The 19,005-nt window shown below is 21.7% G+C and overlaps 6 protein-coding genes across 6 annotated transcripts; 4 read left to right on the top strand and 2 right to left on the bottom strand. All coding sequences in view use genetic code 6, as the record gives it.

The window, feature by feature from the left end:
- Window positions 1–682: 682 nt before the first annotated feature.
- On the top strand, window positions 683–6,195 carry TTHERM_00339600 (endo-1,4-beta-xylanase xylA, putative; the record flags this gene model as incomplete). The annotated part of the gene is made up of 3 exons (XM_001017624.2): window positions 683–966; window positions 1,046–5,661; window positions 5,813–6,195. Exons 1-3 carry the CDS (start codon window positions 821–823, stop codon window positions 6,193–6,195), a joined length of 5,145 nt encoding a protein of 1,714 aa, XP_001017624.2. The 5' UTR covers window positions 683–820.
- A 4,753-nt stretch (window positions 6,196–10,948) lies between these two features.
- Window positions 10,949–11,146, top strand: TTHERM_000338558 (hypothetical protein; the record flags this gene model as incomplete). The annotated part of the gene is made up of 1 exon (XM_012797983.1): window positions 10,949–11,146. One exon carries the CDS (start codon window positions 10,949–10,951, stop codon window positions 11,144–11,146), a length of 198 nt encoding a protein of 65 aa, XP_012653437.1.
- Window positions 11,147–11,772: 626 nt separating this feature from the next.
- TTHERM_00338550 (pyridoxamine 5'-phosphate oxidase-related FMN-binding protein) lies at window positions 11,773–12,558 on the bottom strand (the record flags this gene model as incomplete). The annotated part of the gene is made up of 2 exons (XM_001017618.3): window positions 11,773–11,918; window positions 11,979–12,558. 2 exons carry the CDS (start codon window positions 12,556–12,558, stop codon window positions 11,773–11,775), a joined length of 726 nt encoding a protein of 241 aa, XP_001017618.3.
- Window positions 12,559–14,347: 1,789 nt separating this feature from the next.
- Window positions 14,348–15,055, bottom strand: TTHERM_000338549 (transmembrane protein, putative; the record flags this gene model as incomplete). Its single annotated transcript, XM_012797982.1, has 1 exon — window positions 14,348–15,055. One exon carries the CDS (start codon window positions 15,053–15,055, stop codon window positions 14,348–14,350), a length of 708 nt encoding a protein of 235 aa, XP_012653436.1.
- Window positions 15,056–16,861: 1,806 nt separating this feature from the next.
- TTHERM_00338520 (hypothetical protein) lies at window positions 16,862–17,488 on the top strand (the record flags this gene model as incomplete). The annotated part of the gene is made up of 1 exon (XM_001017615.2): window positions 16,862–17,488. The coding sequence occupies one exon, from the start codon at window positions 16,862–16,864 to the stop codon at window positions 17,486–17,488; it is 627 nt and encodes a 208-aa protein (XP_001017615.2).
- A 502-nt stretch (window positions 17,489–17,990) lies between these two features.
- Window positions 17,991–18,368, top strand: TTHERM_00338510 (cytochrome b5-like heme/steroid-binding domain protein; the record flags this gene model as incomplete). Its single annotated transcript, XM_001017614.3, has 1 exon — window positions 17,991–18,368. The coding sequence occupies one exon, from the start codon at window positions 17,991–17,993 to the stop codon at window positions 18,366–18,368; it is 378 nt and encodes a 125-aa protein (XP_001017614.1).
- Window positions 18,369–19,005: the final 637 nt, after the last annotated feature.

Below are 19,005 nucleotides of genomic sequence, written 5' to 3'. Positions count from 1 at the left end.
TAGCAATATAAATAAATAACATAACAAATATATTCACATACACACCAGAATGCATAAATGAATGAGTCAATTATGAATAGATATGTTCTTGTTATTTATTTATTAAATATCAAATAGAATCTAAATCTCTTCATTTAAAAAATGCAAGATACATTCATACATACATATATACATATAATATATTTACATACATATAAACATTAACATTAAAAATAGGAAAAGGGAATCTTGTGTATATTAATAAATTTAATAAAACATCTATTCTCTGATCTGATGATCATTTATATGTTGATAACTAGCTCATCAATTAATTAATTAATATATTTATCAAATACATTAATATTCTTTCTCACCTGATAAATAAATAATTAACTCATTTTTTAAAATATATTAAAATTCTAAAATTAAAATTTTTTTTTTTCTATTATTAAAATTTGCAATTGCTACCACTTATTTTTTTTTGTAATTATAATTGAAAAAGTAAATTATTTTTATGATTTAAAGTTATAATTGTAAAATCTTTTTAATTAATTCTAGTCTTTTTTTAAAATAAACCAAAACATATTTTATAAACTGATTTCATTATTTTTCATTTTCTTATTTTTTCATTAAAAATCTCATCGAATTAATCTCAAATTGGTTAAAGAGCTGAATCAATATAATTAATTATTCTTTAATCAACGCTAATTTTTTAACTTAAAATTAAAAAAAGAAAAAAAAAATAGTTGTTAAATTTAGTTTGTTAGGATATAATATTTTAGAGAAGAAGAATTCAAACTATAATTAATATTATTAATTCTAGCAAGTAATATCTAGGTAAATGGGAGGATCTCCATCCAAAAAGAATGAAATAGGTTAAAATGATTAATACTATATTAAAGGTGGTTAGTAAGCAAATGAAGCAAAAGAAAGATCTGTTTCTTTGCCAACTCATTCTTAACAATATTCCACGATGAATAACTACCAGTAATTTCAATATTCTACTTCGACAATTTAACGAAAAATTTATTAAGTCTCAATAGCCGTTATTAATCATATTATTAAGAATAAAATAAATAGTACCTATTAAAGCACATAACCGATCTGCAACAATTAGTTACTCTTAGCCTCATTAATACTCCATCACCTAAAAAATTCCAAATATTTAAAATTCAAATTAAAAGACAGTTTTTACAGATTTTTATGATTCTCAATCAGCAAGTTAAGTGAAATCAGTTATTTCCAATTTAGATAACTCAATGATAGAATATCAAAATAAAAATCCTACTTAAATTAAGTAAGATTAGATATAGGACTAATAAAATTAAATATCTTCAAGATTAAGAGTGACTTTAGCTTCAAACTAAGGTCAAATTTAATAGCAATAATAAGTTCCTTATATAGCTCAAACTTAGTTGTAACGTAGTTAACTTGCTACTCCTTAAAAATAGGTCCCTAGAATTATATAGAATAGTGCAGGCTCGATTGATAAATCATCAAGAATGTCACCTTATTAATTGTTGAGGAATGTTGTTATTTACGATAATAACTCTAGTTTTAACAGCAATAACAATAATAACAGTGCAAATAAAGGAATTACAGTTACAGCTAAGCTTAATAATCAATTTCCTTAAGCATAGCATTTCTCAAATATAACTTCTAATAACAGATAAATGCACGCAATAAATGCTAGTAATTAACCTAAAATTTTAACTAGCTATCCTTAATTTTGTGAATCAGAACAATAAAGTACAATAAGAACAACTATTTCACAAAATATTCCCATAGAAAATATTAAAGTTGTAGATTTCTTACAAAAAAATAAAACACCACAAAATCATGTATGCCTTAATCAAGATAATCCTTCAACTGTATTATCATCTTAATAAGACTGCAGCTGTATATTTTCTTAAAATAACCATTCAGATATTCAATTAAACAATATTTAATGCTAAAAAAATAATTATTATTAATAATAACTAGAAGGAAAATAAGGTACTGGAAATATTTTAGTAATTGATAGGAATACAGCTAGATAATCAAGTGCACACAACACTAGCTAATTGAAAGATGAAAGCTGCTTTAATGAATCCCCTGAATAAAAAAAGTAAAACACAAGTATAAGCCTAGTGAATCAATAAAGAAGTGTAGATTTTGAACAGAAAGATCTTGAAAGAGCAGATAATAATAAATAAGTATCAAGTGATAATATTTCATCAGCTAAATAAAATTCAAAGTAGCAAAATTAAGTTATTTAACCAAATAGCACAAATAGAACCCAAATCACGAGCAATTAAACATCCTCAACAAAATAAGAGAATGCTTCGAACGAATAAACATAAAAGAAAAAGTTAAATACAAATTGTCAAAATGAGAACTACTTGATTTAGTAAGAAACTGAAAAGAAAATGAAAGAGCAACAAATCAATTAGCTATTTTATAGCTCTTAGCAAAAATCTAAAATTAATTTAAATTCTCCTCCTTAAGCTCATAAAAGAGAGGAAAAAAGTTATGGAAAAAATATGGATGATCAAGTTTCTCTAATGTACTCTGCAACTGAAGATTAAAAGAAAAGTGGGAACTCAGTTTTTCTATTAATGAATAGTGGAAATAATTAGCAAACAAAACATAATTATGTTTTTATTTCTGCTAATAAAGATCAAAGCATTCACAATAATTCTTAAACAGTATTTTAAAATAGTTAATTGTGTGCAAATAGCAACAAGCAAATACCACAAAACTACAGAAGCAATAATTTTTTGTCAAAATCCAATTAAAATAATGAGAGACAGTTGATAGTAAAGCTAGAAGATTTATATAAATAAATGGATACCTAACACGTCTCTTAAGATAACTTGTTGTAATCAAATTAAAACTTCGTAGATTAATAAATAAGGATAATTCCACATCCAACAGAATGCAATCCTTAAATTCAGAGAAGTTTCTCACATGTATCTTCTTTAAGTGTATTTAGAGCCTCAAACGAAAAGCTAAAAGAAGATAAAAGCTGTGATAACTATACATAGTAAAGTGAGAAGAAAGATTTAAGTAATAAAAGCTTAATTAATACATCAGTAACTTAATTACCAACCATACAGAAATATTATTATCCTGTTACATCTGTTAAAAAGGTAACAACAATAAATAAAGAAAGCAACCAGCTTTAATAATAAATTCAACCATATTTATTTAATATTAACTAAAGATCTTAATCAGTTAATTAAAGTACCTAATTTACTGATTCCTTTTACTAATACTCAAGCGGTCAAAAACAATAAAGGGAGAATTACTTTTCAGTAGACTCTTAAAGAAACGGAGGAATATTTTTATTAAAAGGCAATTAAAATTTTTAAGTTTAAAATGATTTTCAATAATTATAAGCAAAATAAATTTGTTTAAATGAACAACCATCAATTAAAGCTTTTCCTTTAAGTAATATATTGAGCAGTAATTAAAAATAATTGGCAATACAAGAGCCTTCCTTTTTGCCTTTATCTTAATAAATACCTAATATATAAGCATTACAACCCAAATAACAAATAAAAATAGATGCTAGGTTTTAAGTTGCTCAAAATCAAATAATGTAGTAAAAATCTGTTTAAAATGTCAATCTTATTTAAATTTAAGCATTAAAACAAGTTTTAGAACCAATTCAACAAAATGGTTAAAAATAAAATATTAATGCCTATGGTTTAAAATAAATTTAATAAAATTCAGTTTAAGAAAATAAAACTAAAGAAATTCAAAATGAAGATGGATCCCTTATAAATTCATAAAAAGATTTAAATGGTTAAAAATCTATTATCTAATCTTGTGAACTAAATAATATGCAAATAAAAGAATAGGAATTTAGCAAGGAGATGTCAAATAGTTAAATTTCTCAAGCAAGTATATCAATAATACCAAGAAGCATAGATGTCTAAGATAATCCATAATTCAAATAAAATAATAGAATTATAAATGATAGTTTTAATTAATAGTAACAACCGATAGAGCATCTCTCACAGAAGAAATAGTTCTAAACAAATACATAAAAACCTTAGCAGAAGGATCTCAATCACTCCAGTATGGATTCATTTGTTGCTACTTCAAGCTATGCTAATTATTAATCAAGTAGCTGTGATGAATATAAAAATATTAAAAAAGATTGCAATAACAAGACGAAAGATAAAGAAGAACTTAAGCAAAATTCATTATCAAATAAAAATACTGTGAGAACATCTGATATAAAGTAAGAATAAAACAGCTCATTCAGATAATAACAACAACTCCAGCAACAAAAATAACTCTCATAACCAATATAAGTGAGCATTAACTTATAAGAGTAGATATAAAATAAATTACAAAGGGAAATTAATTTAAACAGCATCAACTTAAAACAAAAATTATCACCAAAAAATGATAAAAGATAGTATTCTAATTCAGTTTAAATATAAAAAGAAGAGAACTTAAAGTAATAATAATAAGCAGGTGTTAATCATAATAATTACTCATTTTAATATAATTCAAACAATTTTTAGAGTATTAATAATAATAACAATACCACCTTCGACTTTCAGTTAACTCGTACTGATGATGAATACATATAAAATTAATTGCTCACTGTAATTGATGAGGATAATAAACAATAGCATTTGCTTAAATCTGCACCTAAGAAAAAATTAAATCCTGAAGATAAAATCTAAATTTATTTAAATTTTAGCTCTGAAAATTCAGATTACTCATCTATTTTATCCGATTGTAACGAAAAGCTAAGCAACTTTACACCTATCCCAGCTAAAGAATTAAGCTTTACCAGATAATTAAAGAATCCGCTTGTATATGATAAAGGAGTGCAAGTTGACTAATTGAATAAAGAAAATAACCTGATCGCAGGTATGAATATCAACGTTTCTTTAGAAAATTAAGTGAAATTAAATCAATAAAAAAATAATGCTAATTGCTTTTAGATTTAAAAATAAAACACTCTTCCAAAAAGTAAACAATAATCTATTAAAAATAAAACATAAAGTATCAATAAAAATAAAAAAAATCCCATAGATAGTGCAAATAGCACAAATGAATTTTAAATTAATAAAATAATACAAAATGAACTAAACAGTGCAACCTAAGATTCATATCCTTCAGATCAAAATATAAAAGTCAACAGTAAAATGAATGAGTTAATGCTATTAGAAGCTTAAGACATCTGTAAAAAAACTTTAATTACTTACTAAAACATTATCGACTTAGAAGATCAAAGAAAATCTCCCAAAGAATTTGATAGAGATTATTGCGAAAGTCAAAATAGTAATTTAAATCCTAAAAAAAGATTTTTAACATAAAATGATTAAGAAGAAGAAGAGTCATTAAATAATTATCGTGAAGCATCAAATTCAATGCAATCACAAAGCATAAACAGTAACAATGGTATTGGAGGTAATTAAAGTACACCCTTTAATTTTTCTAAACAATAAATCTTTAGCAGTGTAAATAGCTATAATCTGCAAAATTCAACGATACTAAGAAAAGTCAATAACTAATTCTAAGCTTTAACTTCGGTCTCTTTAAATAATAATACAGACAACGAGAAGGAGCATTTAAAGAGTCAAATTAAAAACATAATAGATATCGGAGACAATGAGATATTTTTTAAATATTGCAAAAAAAGTGGTACTTTGGTTCCTATTCCATAATCAAAAAGTAAAAATTTATTAAATAATTTTCATATTTTTTTTTAATTTAAAGAATAAAAATAATATTTTAATATTAAATTAAGAAATAAAAAATTTACTTAATATTAAATTATAAATAATCTATTTATATTCTAAATCTTATTTATTTATAATTTTAGTAGACGAAATATTATTTGAAAAATCATAGAATGTACTAGCAAATTAATATTAATAAACTTAGAGCAGCAAAAAATTGTATAATAATACATCTCTAAATTTAGATTAACCTTAAAATGTTTGCTAAGAAAAGAGGTCATAGTCAAATATGCCAGTAGGAAAAAAATAAAATGCAAATTTTAATAATTTATATAACAATTAATATTTATTTTCAAAACATAACTCAAACTTATATACAGATGTACTTGAAAGATACTCTGGCTTCATAAATAAAAAAGCTCGTGAACAAAAATCTAAAATATAATAGACTTATTAAAACTTGCATAATAGTAAGTAATCCTCTTCTACAAACAGATCAAGATAAAAATAGAATTTAAGAGTTTGAACTATCTATATAAGCATTATATCTAATTAATTTAAATATAAATAAATATGTAAATAATAATTATAAATAAAAATTATAAATTAAAAGACAAGTGAATATATATATATATAAATATACTTAATATCAGTTAAACTTAATCTGTAGCTAAACTCATGAAAATATGATAAAATATTTACAGACAGAATTTTAAAATTTAGTTTTTAAAATATTAATTTTAATGATTTCATTTTATTATAGATAATTTGTATTAATTAAAAAAATGACTTCTCTATAAGAATTATTTCTATTCTTAATTATTAATAAATTATTTTATATTGAATATGATTTATTAATTTAAATAAATTAATTTTTGGAATAAATCTTTTTGTTTTCACAAATTAATTTTAAATTACAGTAAAATATAAATATGAGGTAATTCTAAATTTTAAAATGTTTATCAATTTCTATTAAACTTAAAAAATTATTTTTAATTCTAAAATGGAAATAAACCGCTTTTAAATTTGGAGTAATTATAGATTTTGGGGAGACACTTATGCTCACTGAAACTTAGGATGCTAAAGCTGAGATCTTTGTTTTTTAAATTTGTATATTTTTAGCTAAATTAAACAGGAAATGGCTAAATAGATTTAAATTCAAATGCTTTTAAAACTAAAAATAAAACAAAAATTTATAAATTTCATCAATAGCTTTAAGATTGGTTTTTAGATTACTTTAAGTTCTTATGTAGATAATTTGACTTATGAATTTATTTGGATGTTTTAATTTAATAATTAAATGAAATTCTTTGTTAATTTTAATAATTAGAGAATCTAAAATTAATTATTTTATTAAATTTTATTATTTTCTCTATAACAAATAATAAAAAATATTATTCATAAAAGCATAAGATGTGATTTTAAATCAAAAAATAAATTAATACATTTTTATCTTTTTAAAAGTTAAATAAATTTTTTTTTAAATTAATTTATTTTGTCAAAAAATGGGGAGCATGTTGGAGTCTAACCAGATATGCTAAAGCTCATAGGATCTTGCACCCTAAAAGTAATATATATCAAAGTAAAATTAAATATAAGTTTTTATTAAAGTAACTAATTTATGAACTTTAAAAGTGTAAAGTAATATCATTTCTATTTATCAAAAAAAAAAATGTTCAAATGTTTCAATTTTTTAAAAAATATTTTATTATTAAGGGATCAGAAATTATTTTAAATACTCTTAAAAATGAAAAAATAATTTCATATTTTAAAAAATGGGGGGCACTTTTGGAGTCGAACCAATTAGATTTTCATTTTGGAGATGCTAACGCTCACCGGAGCTCGCGCCCTTAAAGTAATAAATCTAAATAAAATTAATTATAGGTGTTAGTTAAAGTAGCTATTTTGTATTAAGACACTTTAAAAAAAGATATCATCAATAAACTTAATTAGAAAAATAAATGAAGCTAATTATTCAAATAAATGTAAAAATATATTATTTTATTTATTAAAAAAATAAATTTTATAATTTTTTGAATAATTAAATAATTCTTCTGATAAATAAAATGTTTGAACAATTTAAAATATTTAACTATTTATTTATCATTCAAAAGTTAATTTTAGATATTATCATAAATGAAAAAATAATTTCATATTTTAAAAAATGGGGGGCACTTTTGGAGTCGAACCAATTAGATTTTCATTTTGGAGATGCTAACGCTCACCGGAGCTCGCGCCCTTAAAGTAATAAATCTAAACAAAATTAATTATAGGTGTTAGTTAAAGTAGCTATTTTGAATTAAGACACTATAAAAAAAATATTATCAATAAACTTAAATAGAAAAATAAACGAAGCTAATTATTCAAATTAATGTAAAAAGATATTATTTTATTTATTAAAAAATAACTTTTATAATTTTTGAATAATTCAATAGTTTTTTAGATGAATAAAATGTTTGAATATTTTGAAAAATATTAAACTGTTTATTTATAATTCAAAAGTTACTTTTTAAATATTATCCTAAATCAAAAAATAATTTCATATTTTAAAAAATGGGGGGCACTTTTGGAGTCGAACCAATTAGATTTTCATTTTGGAGATGCTAACGCTCACCGGAGCTCGCGCCCTTAAAGTAATAAATCTAAACAAAATTAATTATAGGTGTTAGTTAAAGTAGCTATTTTGTATTAAGACACTATAAAAAAAATATCATCAATAAACTTAAATAGAAAAATAAACTAAGATAATTATTCAAATAAATGTAAAAAGATATTATTTTATTTATTAAAAAATAAATTTTATAATTTTTTGAATAATTAAAAAGTTTTTCAGATGAATAAAATAATTGAACATTATCAAAAAATTTAACTCTTTATTTACTTTTTCAAAAGTTATTTTTTATATATTATCATAAATGAAAAATTATTTTATATTTTAAAAAATGGGGGGCACTATTGGAGTCGAACCAATTAGATTTTCATTTTGGAGATGCTAACGCTCACCGGAGCTCGCGCCCTTAAAGTAATAAATCTAAATAAAATTAATTATAGGTGTTAGTTAAAGTAGCTATTTTGTACTAAGACACTTTAAAAAAAGATATCATCAATAAACTTAATTAGAAAAATAAATGAAGCTAATTATTCAAATAAATGTAAAAATATATTATTCTATTTATTAAAAAAATAAATTTTATAATTTTTTGAATAATTAAATAATTCTTCTGATAAATAAAATGTTTGAACAATTTTAAAAATATTTAATTATTTATTTATCATTCAAAAGTTATTTTTTATATATTATCATAAATGAAAAATTATTTTATATTTTAAAAAATGGGGGGCACTATTGGAGTCGAACCAATTAGATTTTCATTTTGGAGATGCTAACGCTCACCGGAGCTCGCGCCCTTAAAGTAATAAATCTAAACAAAATTAATTATAGGTGTTAGTTAAAGTAGCTATTTTGTATTAAGACACTATAAGAAAAATATCATCAATAAACTTAAATAGAAAAATAAACTAAGATAATTATTCAAATAAATGTAAAAAGATATTATTTTATTTATTAAATAATAAATTTTATAATTTTTTGAATAATTAAAAAGTTTTTCAGATGAATAAAATGTTTGAAAATTATGAAAAATATTTAAATTGTTATTTATTTTTTGAAAAGTTACTTTTTAGATATTATCATAAATGAAAAATTATTTTACATTTTAAAAAATGGGGGGCACTATTGGAGTCGAACCAATTAGATTTTCATTTTGGAGATGCTAATGCTCACCGGAGCTCGCGCCCTGAAAGTAATATTTTAAAGTAAAATTAATTATAGGTGTTAGTAAAGTAGCTATTTTGAATTAAGACGCTATAGAAAAAATGTCATAAATAAACTTAAATGGAAAAAAATGAAGTTAACTATTGAAAAAAGTGTAAAAATCTATTAAAAAATTAATTTTATAGTTTTTTAGACTATTAAATAATTTTCCAAATGAATAAAATTATCATTTAACTATTTTGTTAATAAAAAAAATTATTTTTATTTTTTAAAAAATGGGGGGCACTTTTGGAGTCGAACCAATTAGATTTTCATTTTGGAGATGCTAATGCTCACCGGAGCTCGTGCCCTGTAAACGATTATTGTTACAAATTATGAATATTAATTAGAGTTAATTCTTCTATTTAACTTATAGACACTTTAATTACTTTCCAAAATATTTAATTGATGAGAAATAATATCTTTTGTTTTTTCAACATAAATTATGATGTAGATTAAACTTATTTGTTTTTTAAATTACAATAAAAGGAATAGTATTAATATTAATTTTCTTTAATTTAGAGTAAAATATGCTTTTTATATTTTTTTTAAAATAATTTTTGAAATTTAATAATAGATTTAGAAGCTAAAGTAGATGACTTTAATTATTAAACAAATGAAAAATAAAATCTAGAAATTATTTCATTAACATTTATCTATCATTTTAATTAATTGAGAGTAATAAATTATTTATTTATTAAAGAAGTATCTTAGAATTAAATCAATAATTATGAAGGAAAAATATAAAAATTTTACAAAGAATGTCTTTTAAAAAAAATTATGATGTTTTTATTGCTAATTAAATAACATTTTTGATCATTTTTAAATAAAATATAAAGTAAAATACAATACAATACGATACGAATTTTTTTATTAGAAATTCAAAAATTTAATAAAGTAGTTCTGATAATGTTTTTAATGAATAATCATAGTAAAATATATTTTTACATTTAAACTTTACTTTGCTTATATTTATGTAAAATTATCTCATAAAAATAAACCTTATTCATAGTGAAACTATCAGCTGAGAGAGAATTTATTTAAAATAAAATATCTTAAAATTAAAATACTAAGCTAGAAAATAATTTCTAAATATTTATTGTATGTAAAAATTTCTTATAATAAATTTATTGAGGAGGTGTCTAAAAATCTATTTTAACTTCATGTAATGTATATAATTACAAAACTGCTTAAATTGAGATAATAAGTATCATTTTGGAGTTCATAACTGCCCACCAGAGTCAATGCTTTAAAAATATTAATTAAAATTTATTATAAATATAAGATAATAATTATCATTTTTTGTTGGATAATTTTATTTAAATTTGATTAATCGTTTATTTTAAACTTAAAATATGATTTTTATCTTTAAATAAATTATTGTGCTTTATTGATTTATTTTGTATTAAGTAATAAATAGTTTTATTATTTAAATTTTGTTTTACTCAAATAAAATAAAATAAAAATGGGGGGCACTACTGGAGTCGAACCAATAAGTATCATTTTGGAGATCATAACTGTTAAAAATTAATTTATTTTGAACATCAAATATAAAAACTAAAAATGGGGGGCACTACTGGAGTCGAACCAATAAGTATCATTTTGGAGATCATAACTGCTCACCGGAGCCAGCGCCCTGAAAACATTAATTAACCAAACTTGATAATATAAATCTAAGCTAAAGTAGCTATTAATTAATTAGACTCTTTATTTTATGTTTTTAAATAAATTGCAAGATTAACTATTAAAAAATATTTTAAATAAACTTAAGAATAATTTATTTTATTTTTTAAATAAAATTTTACTATCATTCATTTAGTCATATATATTATATTTATATCAACTAATTTAGTGTTATTTTAAAAATTTATTTTATTTCAAGTATTAAATATAAAAACATATTTAAAAACTAAAAATGGGGGGCACTACTGGAGTCGAACCAATAAGTATCATTTTGGAGATCATAACTGCTCACCGGAGCCAGCGCCCTTAAAACGATAATTATTAAAATTGTATAATTTAAATTCTAATTAGAGTAACTAGTTGGTTAGTAGACACAGTTTTTGTTTATAATTAAAAGCAGATTAAAAAAATAGAAATAAATTATAATAAATTAAAAGGATTTACAATTTTTTTTTTTGCTTAAATAAAGATACAAATGATGAATTTATAAAAAAAATAATATTTATTCTAATTATATAATTATATTTTGGAAGGATAATTTATATATTAAAGACAGTGCAATTTATTTAATATTTTTCCTTTTTTGGCATTAAAAAAAATATTCTATCAAGGATTAAGAGTATGAACTTTCCATTGATTATTCTCAATTACATATAAATATTTTGAGTGTTTTTTGTAGGGTTTAAATATAGATTCGAATTCTTTACGACCATCAGCAACAACTTAAGGCATAGCAAATGAAGTATGTTCCACTTAATATTTATGCAAATAAAATTTATTAATTTAAAAAATAATTTTAATAAATATTTTACTTCTGAAAGGAGTAAGCACTAATAGAGCAAAATTATTAGATATTTTATTTTTTTCGGGAGTATTAAAACGCTCTAAATCATCTAAAGGTTCTTAGTTAGGTTTGCAGGTATCTGGATGAGGTGATTGATACAATTTTTTTGCCTCTTTATCAACTTTATTCCATGCATTTTCTAATAATTCTCTTTAATTTTAGGGTAATTATTCAATTAAGATTTCTTCTGTTATTTATATATCATTTATTTATGTTTATTATAAAGCAATAAAAGAGAAATGGCATTTTATTTTATATTATTCTTTAGTCAATGGGAAATACCAACAAAGTTCAACAACTTTATTGTTTTTCATTTCATTAAAAGTATTTTTTCTAGAATCAATTGTGTAAATGAGGGAATATTCTTGTAATGGATTATCACTAATTACTTTCTCATAAGAATCAAAAGTAATATTATCTATGCCGGCTTCTCCATTAAATACATAAGCGATTTGAGACATATTAGAAAACTAAAGCTATCTATTATTGATAATTGATCTTTTTAATGCCTTTAACCATTAAGGCAAGTCTTGTTATGCTTCCTACATATCTAAAAATTTATAATTACAATAATATATCAATTAGATTTAATATAAAAGATATTTAATTTTTTGCAGATTTTAGGATACTATTTGATTATTAAATTTGCTTTAATATTTTTTAGAAATGTTAAAAATAATGAAGGCATTCTTTGTTTATTTAACAAATATATGTAAATTAATATTACTTTAAAGTATTTAACAATTTAGCTTAATAACTGATAATTAATTACATTCAATTACTTCCATTAATTTTAAGCAAAACAAATTTTAAATCAAATATCAAAGACTTTTAAGATTGTTAATTTAATCATAATTGAATACTTCTAAAAATTTTAATTTTTTATAAGAATAACGACACATTTATATTGAAATTCATTTTTACATTTAGAAATACACTTTTAGATTGTTCGATTTGTTTGAATTTATTCACAGATAATAAAGAGATAGATGGAGGAACCTATAAAGCAGTAAAATAGCCATACTGCTAAAGCTAGAACAATTTAAATGTATGATAATCAATAAATCTCTCATACTTTAGATATTTAATCTTCAAGGATAGCAGGTAGCAATTCTAGTATTACAAATTAACAAAATTCAAAAAAGAAAAAGAAAAGATACTTCAAAGAAGATGGCGACTTAACACTGTAACATTTCAATGGATCGTACAACGATGATTTTGAAAGTCCAGTTTAAAGTAAACATATTAGCTAATCTAACTAAATAGGCTCATTTGATTCTTTGAGTAAATACTCAATATCTAAAGAAAGATCAAAAAATGTTGAAAAACCATTGACAAACCAGGAAATTAACAAACTTTTTATGGAAACAAATTCTAGTTAAAAAGTAAAAAAGAACGATCTTTTAAAAACTAAAGTTTATATTGACTAATATATGAATAACAGAAGTGAATTGGAAAATTAGCAGTCTTCAATTGACTATGAATAATCTTCTGTTAATAATTAAAAATTTACAGAAAACTCTAAAAATTAAACAATAACTTCATATCAAACCAAGCAAGGAGAAATTTATTCAAGATAAGCCCTTAGACAATCATAATCACCAGATAGAAAATAGGAGAAATCTTAATATAGAGTAGATGAATTTGATTTTAAGAATACGTTAGCAAAAGTTCATAAAATAAATGCTTATGAACCAAAAGTTTATAAGCAGTTGCAGCTTCCAAATTACTAGAATCACAACAATAAAATTAGTACAGCAGCATCAACTTAATAAGATTAAATAATATCTTAGAGATATTAATTTGAATCTGAAACAACAATCAGTTATTAAAATGAAAATTAATCTCCTAGAAGCTCCAACCCGAATAGTCTATTGTAGTATCATTTAGGATAAAATAATTAGCATGATAATATAGAAGAAATAAAAAGTTTAAGTAGTAGTAACAACAATAACAATTTAGTTTATAGAAAGAAAAGAAAACTCAAGAAGAAAAATCTGAATTTAAGTTAAAATGAATAAGTTGATATGATTTAAGAATATGAAAACATAGAATAAAATATCCAGCCTGATGGCAGTATTCGTGTTGATGCAAATAAATTTTTATTAAGTAACCGTGGCAGCTAGATGCAAGTTTATGCTACACCATCTAATATATAAAAAATTTTAAATTCAACTAGATAAGTAAGAAGAAAAAGTTTTGTATTTCATAATAGTCCTAAAATGATTAAAAACGCATACGGAGTTGATTAAAGTGAACTGCATTTAAAGTATTTAAGAGATCAGTTTAAAGAAAAAGTCAAAGAAATTTAAGAATTTAATAAAAACCATACAAATTTCAATTTTTATAAACGTAATAAATAGCATAGCAGTGTTACAGGAAGAGCAATATCTCCTAGTAATTTGAATTAAACTTAAAACGGATTCTAAAAAACCCCAAAATATGTAGATAAGCAAAACAAGTCATACAATTTATAAGAAAATAATAATTTTAATATTAATCCATAATAGGATAATAATTAATATCCTACTAACACAGTTCAAATATAGCATCCTTCTTCTTCTAATTCAAAGAAGAGAAGAAAATCATATAATCATCCAAGTAGATAATAATAACAAATGTAATTACCTTAAGTACTTTAAAACACCTTTTGTTCTAACACTCCCCATGGATAGCAGATATAACATTTAGAACCTTAAGATTAATTATTTAACTATGTATCTTAAAATTTACCAAAAACAATATGCAATTAATAGCAAGAAGTAAAAGCCTAATAAACTAATGATTAAAAAATAGTAATTCCTGTAAGATCAAAGACCCCAAATATTAAAATATCAAAATCTAGAAATAGCTCAAAAAATAATAGTCCCAAAAGATTTACTAATGCTTCAAAATTAAAAAGTTAGTATAATCCTTCTTAATTAAATCAAAATTCTCCACGCAATAAACAATTTTGATAAATAAGATGAAATTTAACCATAATTAATAAATTTCTAATTGTAAATATTTATATTAAATATTAATTATCATTATTTTAGAGTACATTTATGATCTTTTTGTTTAATTTATTCTTCAAATTAAAATTATTTTTAAAAAATCTTTTTATTAATAAAAAATTTAAATTTAGATAAGCAAATATTAAATGATTTATATAACTTGCAAATAAAAAATATTAGCTAGCTAAATCTAAACAAATTTTATTTTGTAAAATAGCGCAAAAGTAAATACGTGTTTTAATTTAATTTAATCTTTTATTTTATTTAATTTACTTTTTTATTTTGCTTTTTTTTATTTGTGATGTTATTTGGTATTATTTATTATTTTTGTTCTATTTATTTTTTCCTCTTTATTTATTTTTATTTTTTTATTTTAAATATTTTTTATTGCTTAACTTTATTTAAATTTTTTAATTTTTCTTTCTTTTTTTCTTTTTGTTCTTTTTATTATCTCAGCTTCTCAAATGTCTCAATCGCTCAATTGTTTCCCTTCTCTTAAATGCTCTCTTCTGTGATCTGTCTCTTGATCTTCTTGATCTGATTTTCTAGGGGTAAAAAACTGGTAAAAAAGAGAACTTATTTCTGTCATACAATTACAAATAGAATTTTGAAAAATCAACCGAAAATAAATATAATTATTTTCGATATCTTTTATTTTAGTTTCTATATTACTTATTTTCATTTAAAAAATTTATTTCGTTTGATGGATGGATATTCATAACTTTACTAATTGATATGAATTTTATACTTGGCCATTATCAAATTAGTAAAATCTATGAATAAGAAGAAATGCTACTGGTAAACAAATTCTTCTTTGATTTAAAAACTTATTATTTATAAGTAATATAGGGCTTTTCTTTTATTAAAAAACATATAGTATGCTTTAAATAAGTTCATTTTTGTTTTATTTTTAAATTTAATTGTTTTCTTTTCTTTTTTTTGGTTTGTATTTTTTTCTTATTTATTAATTATAAAGATTTTAACTTAATTAATTCAAGAAAAGCAAAAAAAATTAAAAATAAAATTTCCCCCTGATTTATCAAAATTAGGCAAATCGCTCTTGATTTAGATATCATACAAAGTTAATTATATATATTAATTTGTATGATTATTAAAAACAAACCGCCAAAACGAAATATTTAAAATAAATAAATTTTAAATCAAATAAAAAAATATTTTTTTCTTTCAAAATACGTTTAAAATTATTTTTATATTACATAAGAGACAAAAAAAAATAATAATTGTTTAAATTATATGCATTTAATTAAATTCAAGTTACAATCAGTATTCAAATATTTAAAATATACTTTGGTAATAAAATGGAAAAAGTTAATTAAAAATGTATTGGAATTTAATATGAAGCTATTATTTAGATATTGAAAGAGTTTTGAAAATTTATATTCAAAAAATAAAAAATGAATAATTATAAGCAAATTGAAAAAAGATTATTTTTTGTATTATCAAATTTTTTAATTATTTTCAAATTTGAAATTGTTTTTTAAGAAAATAAATTAATAAAAAGCTAACCAAAAAGGGAAGTCTTTCATTTAACAAATAAAAGGCTTTCATTTTTGAATAATAAACAAAATTATTTTATTAAACAAATATTTTATATTAACCATTTTTAGAAAATTAATAGGTAAACTATAAACCCTCTACAAAAACCCCTAACTTCCCATCAATTTTTGCTAAAGTAAGTCAAAAGCGTAAGATTTTTTAACTTTTAGCTTAATTATTTATTAAATATATATTTGTAACTCCATGGAAACCCATCCCGCGGAATCGAATCGATGATTGAAAAATCAATAACTGTAAACTTACAGTAAATTGCCTTAAACGCATTCTTTATTTTCCTATGCGAGGCAAAGAGCCAAACACTTTGTGGAAAAGATAGCTTCTTAAGTTTTTAATCAATAAAGAGAACTATATTTTTCACAAAGTCCTTTCTTTCGGCCAAGTTTTTAAGCCCGGAATCGAGCGTGAAAAAAGAGCAAAAAAGTAATTATTAAGCTCTCTAAAAAAAGTATTACACAAAGCACTCTTTCCTGTAGGTACCTTTGAATTGATGAGCAGTAGTAGAGCATTGAGAGACCTTGAGCTTTTAAAATCAAATAACATAGAAAGAAAAAAATTAAAATTCAAATAAAATTTAAATTTAAAATTAAAATTAAATAAAACAAAATAAAAGAAGAAAAATAAAAAAAGAATAAAACTCTAACTGAAAAACTAAGATAAAAAAATACAAATAAATAATAAAAAAATAATAAACAGATTAAAACTAAATACAAATTTATTAATGAATATCTTTAATATATTTGAAAATTCAAACTTAAATAATGCATTTTTTAAAAAGTAAAAATAATATGGAGATACTCAATTTTATTTAATATTAATATAATATTTAAATTGTGAAAAATTAGAGTGTAGATTATTTAAGTTAAACTAATATATTAGCGTTTGTATTCTAGTTAAAATTAATTGAAATAATAAATTTTAATGATAATATTTTATTGTAAAATAAAAATTTTGCTATTATATTTTTGATATTTAAACTTATTTTATCAATTTTAAAGATCATATTTAATTTGAGATAAATATCTTAATACTATTTGATAAAAAATAACTGAGTGTAAGCAAATTAAGAGTAATAGATAGTTGGTTGAGTTAATAATTAAATAGCTATCACACGAAAGCTTATCTTAGAAAGAATTCATACTTAGATAAATTAAGTTAAGAAAATTCAAAGAAATTTGTTGCGTCATTTACAATGCAATATCTAACAAAGTTTTACTTTTTAAATTAAAAGAAGTTATTACTTAAGTAAATTAAATTTGTGCTATCATTTAGGAATCTATGAGGTATAAAATAAATAGCATCATTCATATTATCAAAAATTGACACCAAAAATTAAAAAAAATTACAAAATTTAATAAGATAAATTAAATTCACAAAAATCAAAAATTTAAGTAGGTAATTCAATAAAAATGTCAACTGATAAGCAAATCGAATGGTCTGAAGTAGCCCAACACAACACTGAAGAAGATTGTTGGATTGTTGTTAACAATATAGTTTATAACGCTACCTCTTATTTAAATGACCATCCTGGTGGCCCTATTGTGATTACTAATAGAGGTGGTAAGGATGCAACTAAAAAGTTTTAAGAAGCTGCTCATTCTGAATCCGCCCAAAAGAAGTTATAAACTTTCGCAATTGGAAAAATTGCTGACGGATCTACTCCATTACCAGGTTAATTAGATGTTGAAGGATCTGGTAGTCAAACATTAGTAGGTTTAGTTGTAGTTGGCATAGTGATAGCTTTCTTATTATATACTTTTGTCTTCAACCAAAACCCTTCTTAATGATTGATTGCTTCAAAGACTAAACACCTTGATTAAAAAACATATATAGAGTTTTTTACTGTATGGTATAGATGACATAATTCTCCTAAAGATTTATTTAAAGCAATTCTTATAAACTTAACTAATAGATTATTATTAATTGTTAAATATTTGTAAATTCTAGTTATTTGTGATAATAAATCTTTTCAAGCAAGAGGTAATTAAGTATAATTTTAGTTAGTAAATAAAGTAAAGCGTATTAAAAAATGTTTTATTAAATATTTACAAGGTTGATAAATAAAGCATTTTTAAAATAAATATCTTCAAATTTTAGTATATGTATAAGTTTTATTTTTCTTTTAGACTACAAACATATTTAGTTCATATAAAAATTAAGAAACTTAACAAAATAAAATTACAAAAATTTGTTTGATCCAAATTAATAAATTAAGAATATTATATAAGAAGAATATGATTTTTAATGTGCAATTAACCTTTGTTGATCAATGAAATAATTAAAAACTATAAAATAAAATTTATCATATATTTTAGGTATTTAATGTGATCACTAAAATTTACCCAAAATCATGATCTATCTGGTGAATATATAGAAGTAGAATTAAAAATAGAAAGAAAATCAATAAAATTTTAATTTTAATTT

This window comes from Tetrahymena thermophila (assembly GCF_000189635.1).
Source record: "Tetrahymena thermophila SB210 genomic scaffold scf_8254610, whole genome shotgun sequence".
NCBI lineage: Eukaryota > Ciliophora > Oligohymenophorea > Hymenostomatida > Tetrahymenidae > Tetrahymena > Tetrahymena thermophila.
The sequence above is the reverse complement of the archived record's forward strand: the minus strand, read 5'-3'. Positions and strand labels throughout refer to the sequence as shown.